We start from the raw sequence: 13,331 nt of genomic DNA, 5'->3' as shown, positions 1-13,331 counted from the left end.
AGGCACAAAAGTGGCAAAAGTAGGCATAATAGAGATAAGGCAAGTGAGCTGCATACAAACGTTGCTGAAAACAACCAATAAAAGGCTGCATGCGATTTGGTTTCAACTGTCCACCTACTCACCCTTGCTGCCCACGCTGCTGTCCACGAAGGTCTCGTGGAGGCTTCTCTTGTAAATTGGATCAAGAAGGGGCTGCCTATGATCTCCTTTAGGGCGTCCATGCTGATGTGAGCAGCCTAGGCTAGGCTAGAAGAGCTGAGAGCTAGGCAGACACAGAGAGTGACAGCACAACACAGGCTGGCGATGAAAAAAGGGCCATACACCTCTATGGTGATCTTAAGGCAAGTGAAATTTTTTGGACGGCAACTGAACATTCCTGAAATGTTCCTGACTCCTAGATTCATTTCTAAGGTTCCTAATGTTTATAGCCATATGAGCTGAACTAACCTGATAGCAGGGACTAACTACTACGACATCCATGAGTAGATGTTGACCATAGTATAAAGATACACTCTCACACGTCCATATCCACACTCCCACACACTCCTAATCATCCATGTATACAATTTTCTTTGTACTGAGTTGTCAGCATTCAGGGGGTGAAGATCAAACTCTATTTGGATGAAGGCCAGTACTAAAGGAGATAGCCAAGCAAAAAGTACTTCATTGAAGCTACAACTGCCTATAAGGACTGGACTATTTCATTCTAATTAGCATATTAAGCAAAATTCTTAGGAAAGATAGTTGATAAGGAAGTGCACCACTGAAAAGAATTTAATGTAATGTCAACAAGCCACAACATGGACAAAAACAAATCGCCAGGTGAAATTTGCAGTCCACTAATAAGGGACAGATAAATACAATACATGCCCAGACTTTGGCACAGTTGCAAACTCATGATAGACACCTCAGAAAGTTGACAACCATAACTAGCTATTATCAAATCCCCACTGACGTAAGGGGTGTAGGCCATAGTATAAACTCATGCACACATATCCATGCACAGGGCACCCACGCAGACTTGCACATCCATTTGTACCAATGCTTTCAAACTGCATTTCTATCAGCACTCCGGATGTGACAGGAAGAATCAGTCTAGAGGTGAAGCATAGAATCAGTCATGAGGTAGTACACGACAACATCCTCCAAAATACAATTTCAAAGTCCACTCAAGTAATAAACATATGGACTAATGTCGACTACTTTGCCATTCCATATGTTAAGAAATGCATGCTTTGAACAAATTCTAATATCACTGAGCATGCAACTGAAAGCAAAGGCCAAAACCCAATGTGTACGTGAACTCAATAGACTCTTCACATAGGAATAGCGTTTGCGAAGTAGAGTTTGGCAGTAGACTTTATGGCAGCAAATGCACAATAAGAGGTCTTGCAAAGAGACATGAGGTTGTGGCCTCTGTTCTTGCATTTCATGGTTTATAATTATTTAACATACGCAACCATGCTCCTGGATACTTCAAAGCACATACTGCATCACCTGTGGAACAACAAAAAAAGACTCTCTTGGACGATGCACTACAGCTGTCAAACGGTCTGCTTCAGAAGCCACAACTTTGGCTGCCAAATGCTTTAATATCTCCCTCAATGGTGCCCCCAACACCAATGCTCGTAGACAGGCAACTTTGATCATCAACTGAACACAATCATCTGCAAAAGTACAGCTTATTACAGATCAAAATGAAGATTCAAAAGCTTAATAGCCATTTGAATCGAAGTCAGTAAGCTTAATGCTAACGACTGCACACCCAATCAGCTTTAAATAAAAACAACCTACACTAATCTTGAGCACCATGACTGTCATATAAAAGGACGATTCGAATGCTTTATGAATATACACTATAATATGCATGAATCAACGCTTGACATTAATAGTTTTACATAAACACCAATAATCTTCACTAAGAGACAGCTTGAACCTTCATTTGGTGGCAATTTTGAAAAGTCAAGTTTCAGTGTAAGTTGAAATCCAGGCTCAGCAGGGTCGATAATCTGGGCTACAGGTCCACAGGCAGCTCTCACAGCCTCGATCGCGCCAAATGGAAGACCCCCAGAGAAAACAACCTCAGGAGGTGGGGAAGGAACCGCTATTGACACAACCATTGACTGTGAATCACTTGCAGATGCCTGCAAAACGAGATTTGAAACATGATACATCCCATCAGAGTTTATCGTGGAGCTGGAAAGGAAGAAGGGGTGCAGGGTGTGCCACAGGAGATTCAGCTTACAATTGGAAAGAAGAAGCAAACCACATAGCATTCACTGCAGGACAGCAGCCATTGTTGCCATAACGAGAGAATATTACACCTTGTCTAAAATATCGGGTAATCTAATTTGGAAATCGTCATGGGACCTTCATTATACACAAACCAATCCTTTGCGAGGTCAAATGAAATTTGCAGCCAATATAGTCATTCAAAGACTTGCCATAACCATATACACACAAACCAGAAGTTTGATTCATATTCTCAACTTCCCAAAGTGACACATAATTTCGTTTTGAATTTTATAATAACTTAGCAGGCCAGTACCATAACTGAATTGCATAATTTAGTTATGATTTCTATACAAACTCAATTGGCCAGTGCCATATGTACACCTATTGGTGCTCAACTTGCCACACCCCCTCCCCCCCCCCCCCAAAAAAAAAAAGAAAACAATGCTAAACAAATGAGGCAGGATTGCTCTCCTTCTATAGGGCCAACGGCCCCTTGAATAAACCGACCCAGAAATGCCGACCCCTCAGTCTGTGAGGCCGACTGATCTGTGGGTACACCTCACATGGAGACTATAAGCTGCCCTAAAGGTCCCGCCTGACCACATGTGGCCCAAGCCCCATCCTACCCTAGTCGGGTCCTGTCCAGGCCCAAAGCTGGCCCAAAAGCTGCTCCAGTCAGTCGCCTTCTCGCTCCAGACTTTTTGCCACTGTCCTGGCCATTCTTGTGCAGTCGATCTTCTGCTCCAACTCCGTACAGCCACCTGTACTAGTCCGTACAACAAGCACCACCAGTGGTTTTTTTTTTTCAAAGAGCCCCCTTGAAAAAGGAGCGCCTAATTGGGCTATCCTAATAAACTCACCCTTGGAAAACGATGCACTAAAACGGGCGATCGTGCTCTAAATTAGTGGAAAAAATTAGGCATAACTTCATAAAATGCTTATTTTCAGTAACTTTATTAAATGTTGAAACAAATGATAGATGTGTCGCTCATGTCTTGCCATTTAATTTGATATGCTACATGAACCCATTTGGATTTGCCAATCAAAAGATATAGGTTGTCAAATTTTGGCAACCAACATAGAATTTTCCACACAAAAAAAGAATCCCATGGTCACCCAGCTTTTTGTCCCAAAGCCAAATGAGCGCCTAATTTTCTAACATTCACCTTTTAAAAAAACATTGGGCGCAACTTGTCCCAGCTACTTCCTGGTAATCCCAACGTTGCCATCCGATGCTCCAGATAGTCCATGCAGACATGCAGCCCAGGTCTGTTCCAGCTCCTTTTCCAGGCCGTATCAAAGCTGAGCACCTCCCAGATTCTACCACGTGTCATTGCAGCACTTGTTGGCAGGGTCCCATGCACTACTGTTGCTTCGACTATGGTCCGATCTTCTCCAAGCAGCCAGGTACATGTCTTCAAAAAAAAAAATTTCTTCTGGAAAAAAAATGGGGAAGGGCTTTTTGCCAAATATTACAGGGCGGGAGATGCCCATGTGGCAGCCCCATCTTTGTCTTTTCTGTGTTTGTATGCTGCCCACATGGCAGCCAATGTGCTGCCCAAGCCATGGTCCACCTCCCCCATGCTCTCCTCATATGGGGGCTTACAAATGGGGAGGTGACCACCTAATCTCCAACAGGGCCACCTGGATCGCCCTTGGTCAGCATGTGTTGCTGACCAGCTAAGGTCAGTTGACCCGACCAGTCAAAGTCGGTTGACCTGACCTGAGGGTCGGTCAACCACTTGGCCATTTACTATATGTGTGTGTGTGTGGGGGGGGGCGGGGGGGGGGGGGGGGGGCTATAAAAGGAGCTGTTCTGCCCCTTGTTTTAGCATTCAGTTTCAGCCCTCCCAGCCTCACCTCCAGCCCATTGTGCCACACCAATCCAGGTCTAGAGGCAGCCATCCAGCAGTTCCAACAAATCGTGATTTAAGGGGTCTTCTCCACTCAGAAGCGCTCGGAAGCAACAAAGCATGAGGTTTGGGCAGTCTTTTTCAGCACTTTCCTTTCAGTTTCCAGTCACCACTTCATCTCTCAGTTTTCTATATAGCACATTCCTTTTTCTAAATGTCTGTACTACAAGTAGAAAGATACTAACACAACAATGACAAAAGGTGAAATTTTATTCACTTAACAGCTGGAAAGTATCAAGGCTGTGTGCTTAAGAATCAAATAGCAACAAGACGAAAAAATGCTTTATGTAATATATATTCCAGTTTTCAACTTCACCACAAAATGTTCACATGGATTAATCCCATCTAACAAAGTCTAGGAGCTTAGAGCATACTTGAATGTGATAGTGAACATCATCAAACTCGACAAGGTGGTAGTCCAACTCGATTGCACGGTCCAAACTACAAGAAAGGAAGCAAAAATCACGTTACACAACAAGTGTTGTAAATCAATCAAGAAAGAAAACTTGCATATGCCTTTTAAAATTGTATATTTTGATGCACCAAGAGGGTAACTTATGTCAACAATCAATATAAAGGTCTCAAAAAGTACTTTGAAAAAAGCAAGAATAGAACTAAAAAGATCCAAGCCTGATCTAATTAAGACACTGCAATGGATACCCTATGAGTCATGAAAATCCTTACCTTGAACCCATGTATGAACCCCAAAAGTGCACAATACTTGGGGCCATAGGCATATAAACAAAGGAAAATAAAATCACATTATCTCTATCACCATTCATAACCATCCCCATCATCCAAACCCATTTGCAAAGCTGTTCAAGGTGAGGAAACAAGGAATTAATGGGAAAGCAGGGTAAAGTGAGAGGAAAAAGGCCCACCTCTCTTAGTAAGTCAATCAAAAAAGCATGTAACTCTGCAAATAAGTACTAAAAGGTTAAATCTCATGCAAACTCTCAAAGTATAAGGAGAGGCAAGAATTGCAAGAGACAGTGGAGTATGGGCACAATATTGTCATCAAGAATTAAAATAATGTATAAATAAGTGTGTGCGCGCACGTGTGTGTGTGTGTTATGCGCAGGGAATTCCTCAGGCCCAGTTGGAAGTTTTGTATTGCTGTTTTTAGTTATGAGTAGCAGCTGTCTCACTCTGGGACAGCTATGAATGTAAATGCTTTCTTAATGCAATATTTCTTTTACCAAAAAAAGAAGTGTGTTGGGGGTAGGGAATTCAATTTTGTTTGTTGTCTTCTGAAAATGAAACTTTCAAAAGTATAGAAACGTTGTGTAGTACACATGGAAGGATCTGAATTCAATCAAGTAGATAATGTAAAAGCTGAGTACAACATTAAGACCACTCAGGCTGATAAACCTCAGGATGATAATGCTAATTAACTCCCTAACAAGTTATCACTTAAAGTATCACCGTGTCCTCGGGCTTTTGTAGCTGAGGTTGTACGTGGCTGATAGATGAAGTGGTGCATGCCTATGTACTGGCCCATCTAGCTGCTGGTCCATGGGACCAGCCAAAGGTCAAGCCATACACTGTCCCCATCAGAACCACCATCGCTCATCCTCTTCCTTCTAAAAAATTTCCACGATACAACACGAGGCAAGGAGATACGAGAGTAGAGTTTCCTATCGAAATATCAAAACAAACCTCACTAATTAACTTTGGTACATGCCAATCAGAGCTGACTGTTGGGTTTTTAGGGATCATCTCCCCCCATGTGAGCCCCGAAATGAGGAGGACACGGGGGAGGTAGGCCAGCAGCAAAAGAGGGCTATGAGAGAGTCCATGTGGTTTTGCCATGTGGGCAGATCTGAGAGCTGTAGCGGGGCTGCCACATGGGCAGCATGCAGGCTGCCATGTGAGCAGCATATATGACTGCATAGAAGGATTGCACTGGCAGCAGGAGCAGCACAAAGAAGACTGCACGGACTTCTGCGGAGACCAGTGACAGGAGTGGAGCAGGGCGGAAGAACCTGGACCAGGTCAGCAGTCAGACAGGTCTGTGGTGGCAGATCTGGGAAAGGGCAGAGGCCCAGAAGGCAGCAAAACAGAGCAAGCCAGTAGGTGCCAGGTCCAGGGCTATTGAGAGAGAGATATGAGCAAGACACAGGGTTGTGTATTGTACAATAGTATACACTATGCTCTAATATACTCAGGGATTTGTGGGAGATTTAAATCCGCTGTTTAAATCAACAGTTTAAATCGATGTAAACGTACTTTCAAGGGGAAAACCATTAAGGGCCCAGTTACAACCAGTTACCATGTGATAAATAGAAAATGATGCACAGTATGTTTTAATTTATCTTCCTTATCTCCTTGTAGCAGCTGAGTTGTACAATGTTTTTCAAGCATTATTAGAAGCTTCCTTTTTCTGGGAAAAAAAACTTGCCACATGGCATTTTAAACTTACTGTGTAGTATTGTTATACCACATGGTAATAACAAATTACCACGCATGATAGTTAGTATTTACTGTGGTGGGTAGTGCATTCCCACTGCCTTGCTTGGATAAGCACCACTTATATCACTTTGACCTAATAGGGCTTTTGGCTTTTTGGCTGTTTGTAGGCATTCATAAAGATCTTTGTGTAGAATCCCGTAGGATAGAATAGATGCATCTTGCAAGAGGTGTGAGAGTACAATGAAAGAAAGATGGTAGTTCTCTATTATGATTGTGAGAGAGAGGTCTCTCTCTTATAGAAAGGGGGAGAAGGTAATACCTTCCCCACATAAGTGGCAATCAGCCCCTACATCAGTGGGAATCAATCCCTACATCAGTGGGATTGCCTTTGTCTTACATCATCACTTAGGTCACACACTAGACACATCATAGCACTTGATGTGCCTTTACAACACACATGTGACTCCTCTAGATGCACACATGCACCATAGAGCAAGCCCTTGATCATACTTATCCCAACATACCCCCCCTCAAGGGGTTGCCTCTTGCAGTGTCAAGGATACATCTAGTCTCATAGTTTCTCATGCCATCTCATGGTGGTCAAGGATAAATCTATGGCTAGGATCTCATGCTAGCAAGGGTTCCCAAGGGTGTGAGGTTCACAGAAATGGGATAGTCAAAACACATATCACATGGTCTACATCATATGGTGACCAGAGGTGATTTACATAACATATTCTTTTTGGAGTACTACTCCAGGCAAAGAACCTCAAAATTTGACCAAGTGATGATAAACAAAAAAGTGCTTAAAAAGCATAGTCTTCATAGGAGGCCTCATCTTGTGGAGGCACATCAACTGAAAGTAGATTGGCACTTTCTAGCTTTGTAGTTGCTTCCTTTTTGGCTTTACAATACTTTTCATAGTGATTGTTTTTGCCAAAATGTTTGCAAGGATTGATTTTGAAGCAATCTTTTGAGAGGTGAATAGTCTTCCCACAATGTCTGCAAGGTGAAAACTTGCCCTTTTGAATTTTTATGGCATAGGCTGTGTCATTGCCTCTCCGGAGTTCCATGTGCCTTTCTTCTTCTTGAAGAGCAATAATAAGACTTTCAAGAGTAGGATTAGAAAGATTTTTTAAAGTGGTAACAACATGATCATAATCTTCAGGCATACTTTTGAGCAACACTGCCATTGCATCATCTGTAGTGATAAGAGAGTTGATAGAAGCAAGTTGAGTCATGAGACTCCGCATATGATTGACATGGGCAGCCAAAGGAGTGCCACTAGCCATCTTTAATTCAAAGAAAGCAATCTTAAGAGACAATTTTGAGATGTGAGAGCTAGCACCAAAAATAATATCAAGCTTCTGCCAAGCTTCAGAAGGAGACTCTAAATCAGAAATGTGATGAATATAGTCATCTCCTAAGCCAAGAGCAATGATGCCATAGGCTTTCTCCTCTCTAGCAGGAACTCGTGCCGGGTGTGTCAAAGCTGAGGATTCTCCAGCATTAGAGGCTGTTGAAGAAGAAATTGAAGCAGGTTTAACAAGCCCCCAGAGGTTTTCCCTCATCAATGCAAACTTAACCTTCATCTGCCATGTGTGAAAGCCTTTACCATTGAACTTATCCATATTCAAGAAGGTAGCCATGAGAGGGTCTAACCCAAAATGGGCAGTGTCTATTGTCTTACAAGGCTAGAAAGAGTTAAAAAATTTCAAAGTACAAGCATTTAGTATAGCAAAGACTTGTAACCAAATTCCATACTACAAATCATAATGGAAATGATGCTTTCACTTGCATGCTTCATAGAGGTGGCTTAAATGAAAGTATTCCAAGCAACTCCAGGTATAGCAACTTAAAGCAAAGCTGTAGCCACAGTTGTACTGATGCTATTCAACACTTTTACATCAGAAATGCTAAAGTAGCATCTAATGTAGCATCAAACTCACAACCTTGTCAAAACTGTCCAAAACAGAGGCTTGAACTTGGAGGGTGCAATTCTCACAGCTCATAGCTCTATTCAAGGGGATTTTTATGCAGGAAGAAAGGCCTTATACCAGAGAAGGTCCACCACCAAGGAGGGGCGCAATGTTGCGCCAAGTCGCCAAAGCCAAGCTTGAGAAGACCGACTGGTTTTTTGTCTGTTGTGCCTCCATTTCTTGACCAAACGAGCTCAGATTTCAACAGCAGCTTGCCTTCAGTGTCGTCCAGCTCGAGCTCAGAGGAATTTGCAGATAGGTAAGCACAGAGGCGGCATTGCGCGAAAGTTCGTCGAGGAGTGTTCGTGTTGGCGTTGCACGTACAGACGAAATTTCCCTAAATGCTTGCAGCTGGAAGTTCGCCCATACGTGAGGAGTCTGCAACTCAAAGGGTTTGAGCAATGGTCGCTTGTAGGCAGAGAACAGAGCTCTCAAAGATTTGGGGAAGAAGGAGGAAAATGGAGAAGATGAAGAAGTTTTGAGAAACTAGTAGTTTATGCTAGAGAAAGCATCTAATGCTAGGCTAGGCTAGATCTAGAACCTAAGGCTCTCATACCAAGTGTAGAATCCCGTAGGATAGAATAGATGCATCTTGCAAGAGGTGTGAGAGTACAATGAAAGAAAGATGGTAGTTCTCTATTATGATTGTGAGAGAGAGGTCTCTCTCTTATAGAAAGGGGGAGAAGGTAATACCTTCCCCACATAAGTGGCAATCAGCCCCTACATCAGTGGGAATCAATCCCTACATCAGTGGGATTGCCTTTGTCTTACATCATCACTTAGGTCACACACTAGACACATCATAGCACTTGATGTGCCTTTACAACACACAAACACACATGTGACTCCTCTAGATGCACACATGCACCATAGAGCAAGCCCTTGATCATACTTATCCCAACACTTCGTGTATGTGTGTGCATGTACATGTGTGCACTCGTTCACGCGAGGGTTCAAGGGAGGAGGCTAGCAGTGCATGTCTGTGTGGGCATGTGTGTGTGTGTGTGTGTGTGTGATTTGTTTTTTATATGGGTTTGACATTGGGCACTATGGACTCTCTGGAAAGATAGAAATCATAGAGTCTTTGGTAATCCTGTTTTCCCCCTATACTCTTTCTTCAAGCACTCTTTGCAGCAATCTTTTTTTGATTGCTTGCAAACAGTGATCATGATGTATATTTGTCATATCTTGACATCTTCTCTTGATATACTTGAGCACATCCTGCTTTGGGATTGTGACTCTGTAATATAAAAGAAAATCTTTTCACCAAAAAATGTGTGTGTGTGTGTGTGTGAGAGAGAGAGAGAGAGACGGCACCTGTACGGCAGCCGTACAGGTATACGGGCAGAAGGGGGAGCCGTACGACCAGTCTGCTCGCCCCTGCGCAACCTGCATAATCCCGCTCCGTCAGCATCCCTGTTCTCGCCAGGAACCTTGCGCAACTTTCATCTGTACATCTGTACAGTCGCCGTACGGCGTCCATACGTCTGTACGATTCCGTACCAACTCAGCTTTCCCGTACAGTCAAACTCCCCCCCCCGTGCAGCCCGTATATACTACAGCACAGCTCATCATCGTCCGTACAGTTTGGTACCTCTTGCCGTACAAGTTTTGGGGTTTTTCTGCTCCGGCGTCTTCCCTAGCAGTCCTGTGTCTTCCGCCAAAATCTCACCTATCCCTCTGCTCTCTCCTTACCAGTTATACTCTTCTTCTCCTCTCTTGTGGGCTTCCTGTGATATTTCTTTGGGACTAGTTTTTTTGGCTTTCACTACCCTTTTACAGGTACTTCATTCTCAAGCTCCTTTTCTTACAAAGTCATGGCAGAGTATTCATATGAAAAAACGTTTCAAAAGGAGCGCTCGGCTCCCTGCAAGAAGCAAAAGCAGGTTGAGGGTCAGCATGACCCAATGCATGATACTCTTGAGGCTCAACTGGTATATGATGTAATGCATGAAGGATTTGCAGATACGAGAAAAGAGTGGAAAGACTCGGTTCCTTCAGTTGGCCTCATGGTTGAGGTCGATGAAATTGTGGATCCAGTCAGAGAATATGCCAAGAATGCAGTCGTATTATTCTTTCCAGGCCGGATGCCACATGCTGCAGAGATAGGCAACTGGCTGACACGCACATTGGCTGGCTCTTTTGTTCGTAAAGTACACTATGCAGCCAGGGGCTTTTTTGAGGTTATCATGGTGGATGAGATCCACAAACAAATGCTTTTGGAACATTCACCTCTCTTTTTTGGGCAGCAAATGGTGCATGTCTTGCCATGGTCTCCCACAAGGGACTTTCAGGCTTTAATCCGACACAGATGCCCAGTTTGGGTTGAAGTTGTTGATTTCCCCCAATGTATGGCCTCACTTTTGCCTAAAATTGCTGCATCTTTAGATAACGTGGTCTACCCACCACGGCCAAATGGCAACTCAAACAGATTTTGCATTCTCTGGGATACTGATAATCCCACACCGGACTCTTATTCAGTCACGGTGAATAATGTGAACATGGGAAGTGCTTTTTATAAACTCAAATGGGGTTTATTTGCAGAAGGGGCCTGTTTTGAATGCAAAAAGTTTGGACACATGGCTTCTTAGTGTCTAATGAATCAACATAAAATGCCTCATGCCAACTTGCCAGTTCACATGCCTACTAAAGATGCTCCTACTCCAGTTGCCAACAAAAATAAAAGCAGTAGATAGCCTTCTGGGAGTCAGGATAAAGGCAAAGCTCCAGTGGCTCCCAATGGGAATATCACTTCACATTCACCTCCTGCTATTCAATCCTCGACCAAAGGAAAACAACCTTCAACTGATGGCTGGCAAAGCCCAAGAAAAGTTATTTCTGCTCGAAGAATTCCACCCCCCCGCACTTGGAATGGTGCGTCTTCTAGCGGAAATACCCCAGAGATAAATACAAGAATTGGGATTACATGGGCTGCAGTAACAGCCAGCAGAACACTCTTCCCTGAAGAAGAGGTTGCTGCTTTGCTGTCTACTTCTCAGGCGGCTACTTCTTCTCAGGGGCGAGGCCTCGACCCTGAGATAGAAATGCAAGGCTGACCTCATAAATTTTGCTACTGTACATAGTTGTTACATTACTATAAATACCTGTATATATGACTGCTCACATCAAATGTTTTACACTCAATGTCCAGGGCATGTGTGACAGTAGGAAATGGAAATCTGTGTGGCTGTACATCAACAGATTTCAGCCTGACATAGTGGCATTACAAGAGCACAACCAACATATTTATGCAGGCAAGACAGGACACTACTGTGGATATGATATTTTCTATGCTGGGGAGCACTCTTTCTCAGGGGTTGTCCTTTTGATCAAACATGAGCTTCAACCGGTCATTGCATTAAATGACAACAAAGGCAGATGGCTTGTTCTCCAATGCATTATTAGAGGAGAGGTGTTTGAATTTGCTTCAGTTTATGCACCTCAGTCCTCTAAAGAAAGAAATGCAATTTGGGATGCCATGCAACAATATCCGTAGAGATATCATGCCTACATATGTGGGGATTTCAATAATGCTCCACAACAGGGAGACAACACCTCCAGACATGACCATATGTTATCTCCTGAAAGGCATGCATGGTCTCAACTACTTTTGCATTTGGATCCGGTTGACCTTCGGAAGGAATTGCAGCCTTTGTCACCGGGCTACACTTTTCAACATAATGCTCTTTCCGCTTATCAGGCACGTCTGGATCGATGGTATAGTGTCGCTCCCCAACAAAATGGGGATTTCACATGCAAAATGTGGATTGACTATGCCTTTGTGCATTCAGACCATGCACCGCTATGGCTGCGGTTATCTTTTCATAATATACGAGATGATAGATTGGCACAAAGGAGACATCTAATCATAAACAATAGTTATTTGCAACATGCTGATTTCAAGGCAATGGTTACTGAAGCAGCTCATTGTCTTTCCTCTAGCAGCCATCTTCATGTTGATGGTGCCTGGGATTCTTTTATTTCTAAAATGCAAGTGGTGATTAGAGCTTATGGCAAGTCTTACATGAAGACTCTGAGGGAAACCATTGCTCAGGCCAAATCTACTTGTCAAGACCTCACTGAACTCGGTCATCATCGTTCGTTGTCCATGCATGAGCAAACAACACTATGCCAAGCCAGACATTGTCTTAAACTAAATGATCACAGGAAACTGGCAAAATGGGAGACTAGAGCAAGACAAAGAGCCTTCACAGATAAAGGTTGCTCTTCCAAAGAATTTTTCAAAAGTTTACATCAAAGGAGAATCAAAACAGAAATTTGCAGAGTGCTTATGCCCGATGGATCATGGACTACTTCAAGGTCACAGCTTGCCTCTGTTTGTGTGCATCATTTCTCTCAGCAATTTGGCTCTGCAGCTCCTCCCTCGCAACAAATTTTGCTTGCACGAAATTTACTGTTGCAACATGTTTCTCCAATCATTTCCCCTACTCAAGCTTTGGAATTGGAGGAACCCTTTACTGAGAGGGAACTGTCAGATGCGATCAAATCATGTGGCAGATGGAAATCCCCAAGATGGGATGGTTTAACAGTCGAGTTTTTTCTAGCATACTGGCCTATTTTGAAGCATTCATTGCTATATATGGTGAATGCTGCGTGGCAAAATCAGAAAATGCCGGACACATGGAAGCGAGGTCTTGTTAAACTCCTTCCCAAAAAACAAATTTGTGAGTCTTTGGCAGACTGGAGACCTATCACTCTTATGCCTGTAATTTACAAAGTCACAACCAAAATGATTGTTGATCGGCTAAAGGAGTTTTTACATGATGGGTTG

The 13,331-nt window shown here is 43.2% G+C and overlaps 1 protein-coding gene across 2 annotated transcripts in view; it reads right to left on the bottom strand.

Annotated features, from left to right (window-relative positions):
- DIS2 (Arp2/3 complex, 34 kD subunit p34-Arc) overlaps positions 1-13,331 on the bottom strand; it is a 54,342-nt gene that overhangs the window by 32,997 nt on the left and 8,014 nt on the right. For both annotated transcript variants that reach the window (XM_087394564.1, XM_087394563.1), the window contains exons 2-4: positions 4,523-4,589; positions 1,937-2,144; positions 1,498-1,667 (exon numbers count right to left, since the gene is read on the bottom strand). In XM_087394564.1, coding sequence (XP_087250690.1) covers positions 1,498-1,667; positions 1,937-2,144; positions 4,523-4,589 — 445 coding nt within the window. The remainder of the gene's footprint in view (positions 1-1,497; positions 1,668-1,936; positions 2,145-4,522; positions 4,590-13,331) is intronic.

Source organism: Dipteris shenzhenensis, chromosome 23 (assembly GCF_047967505.1).
Source record: "Dipteris shenzhenensis isolate YYH24624 ecotype China chromosome 23, Dip_SZ_1.0, whole genome shotgun sequence".
NCBI lineage: Eukaryota > Viridiplantae > Streptophyta > Polypodiopsida > Gleicheniales > Dipteridaceae > Dipteris > Dipteris shenzhenensis.
This window is presented reverse-complemented; position numbering and strand designations above follow the sequence as displayed.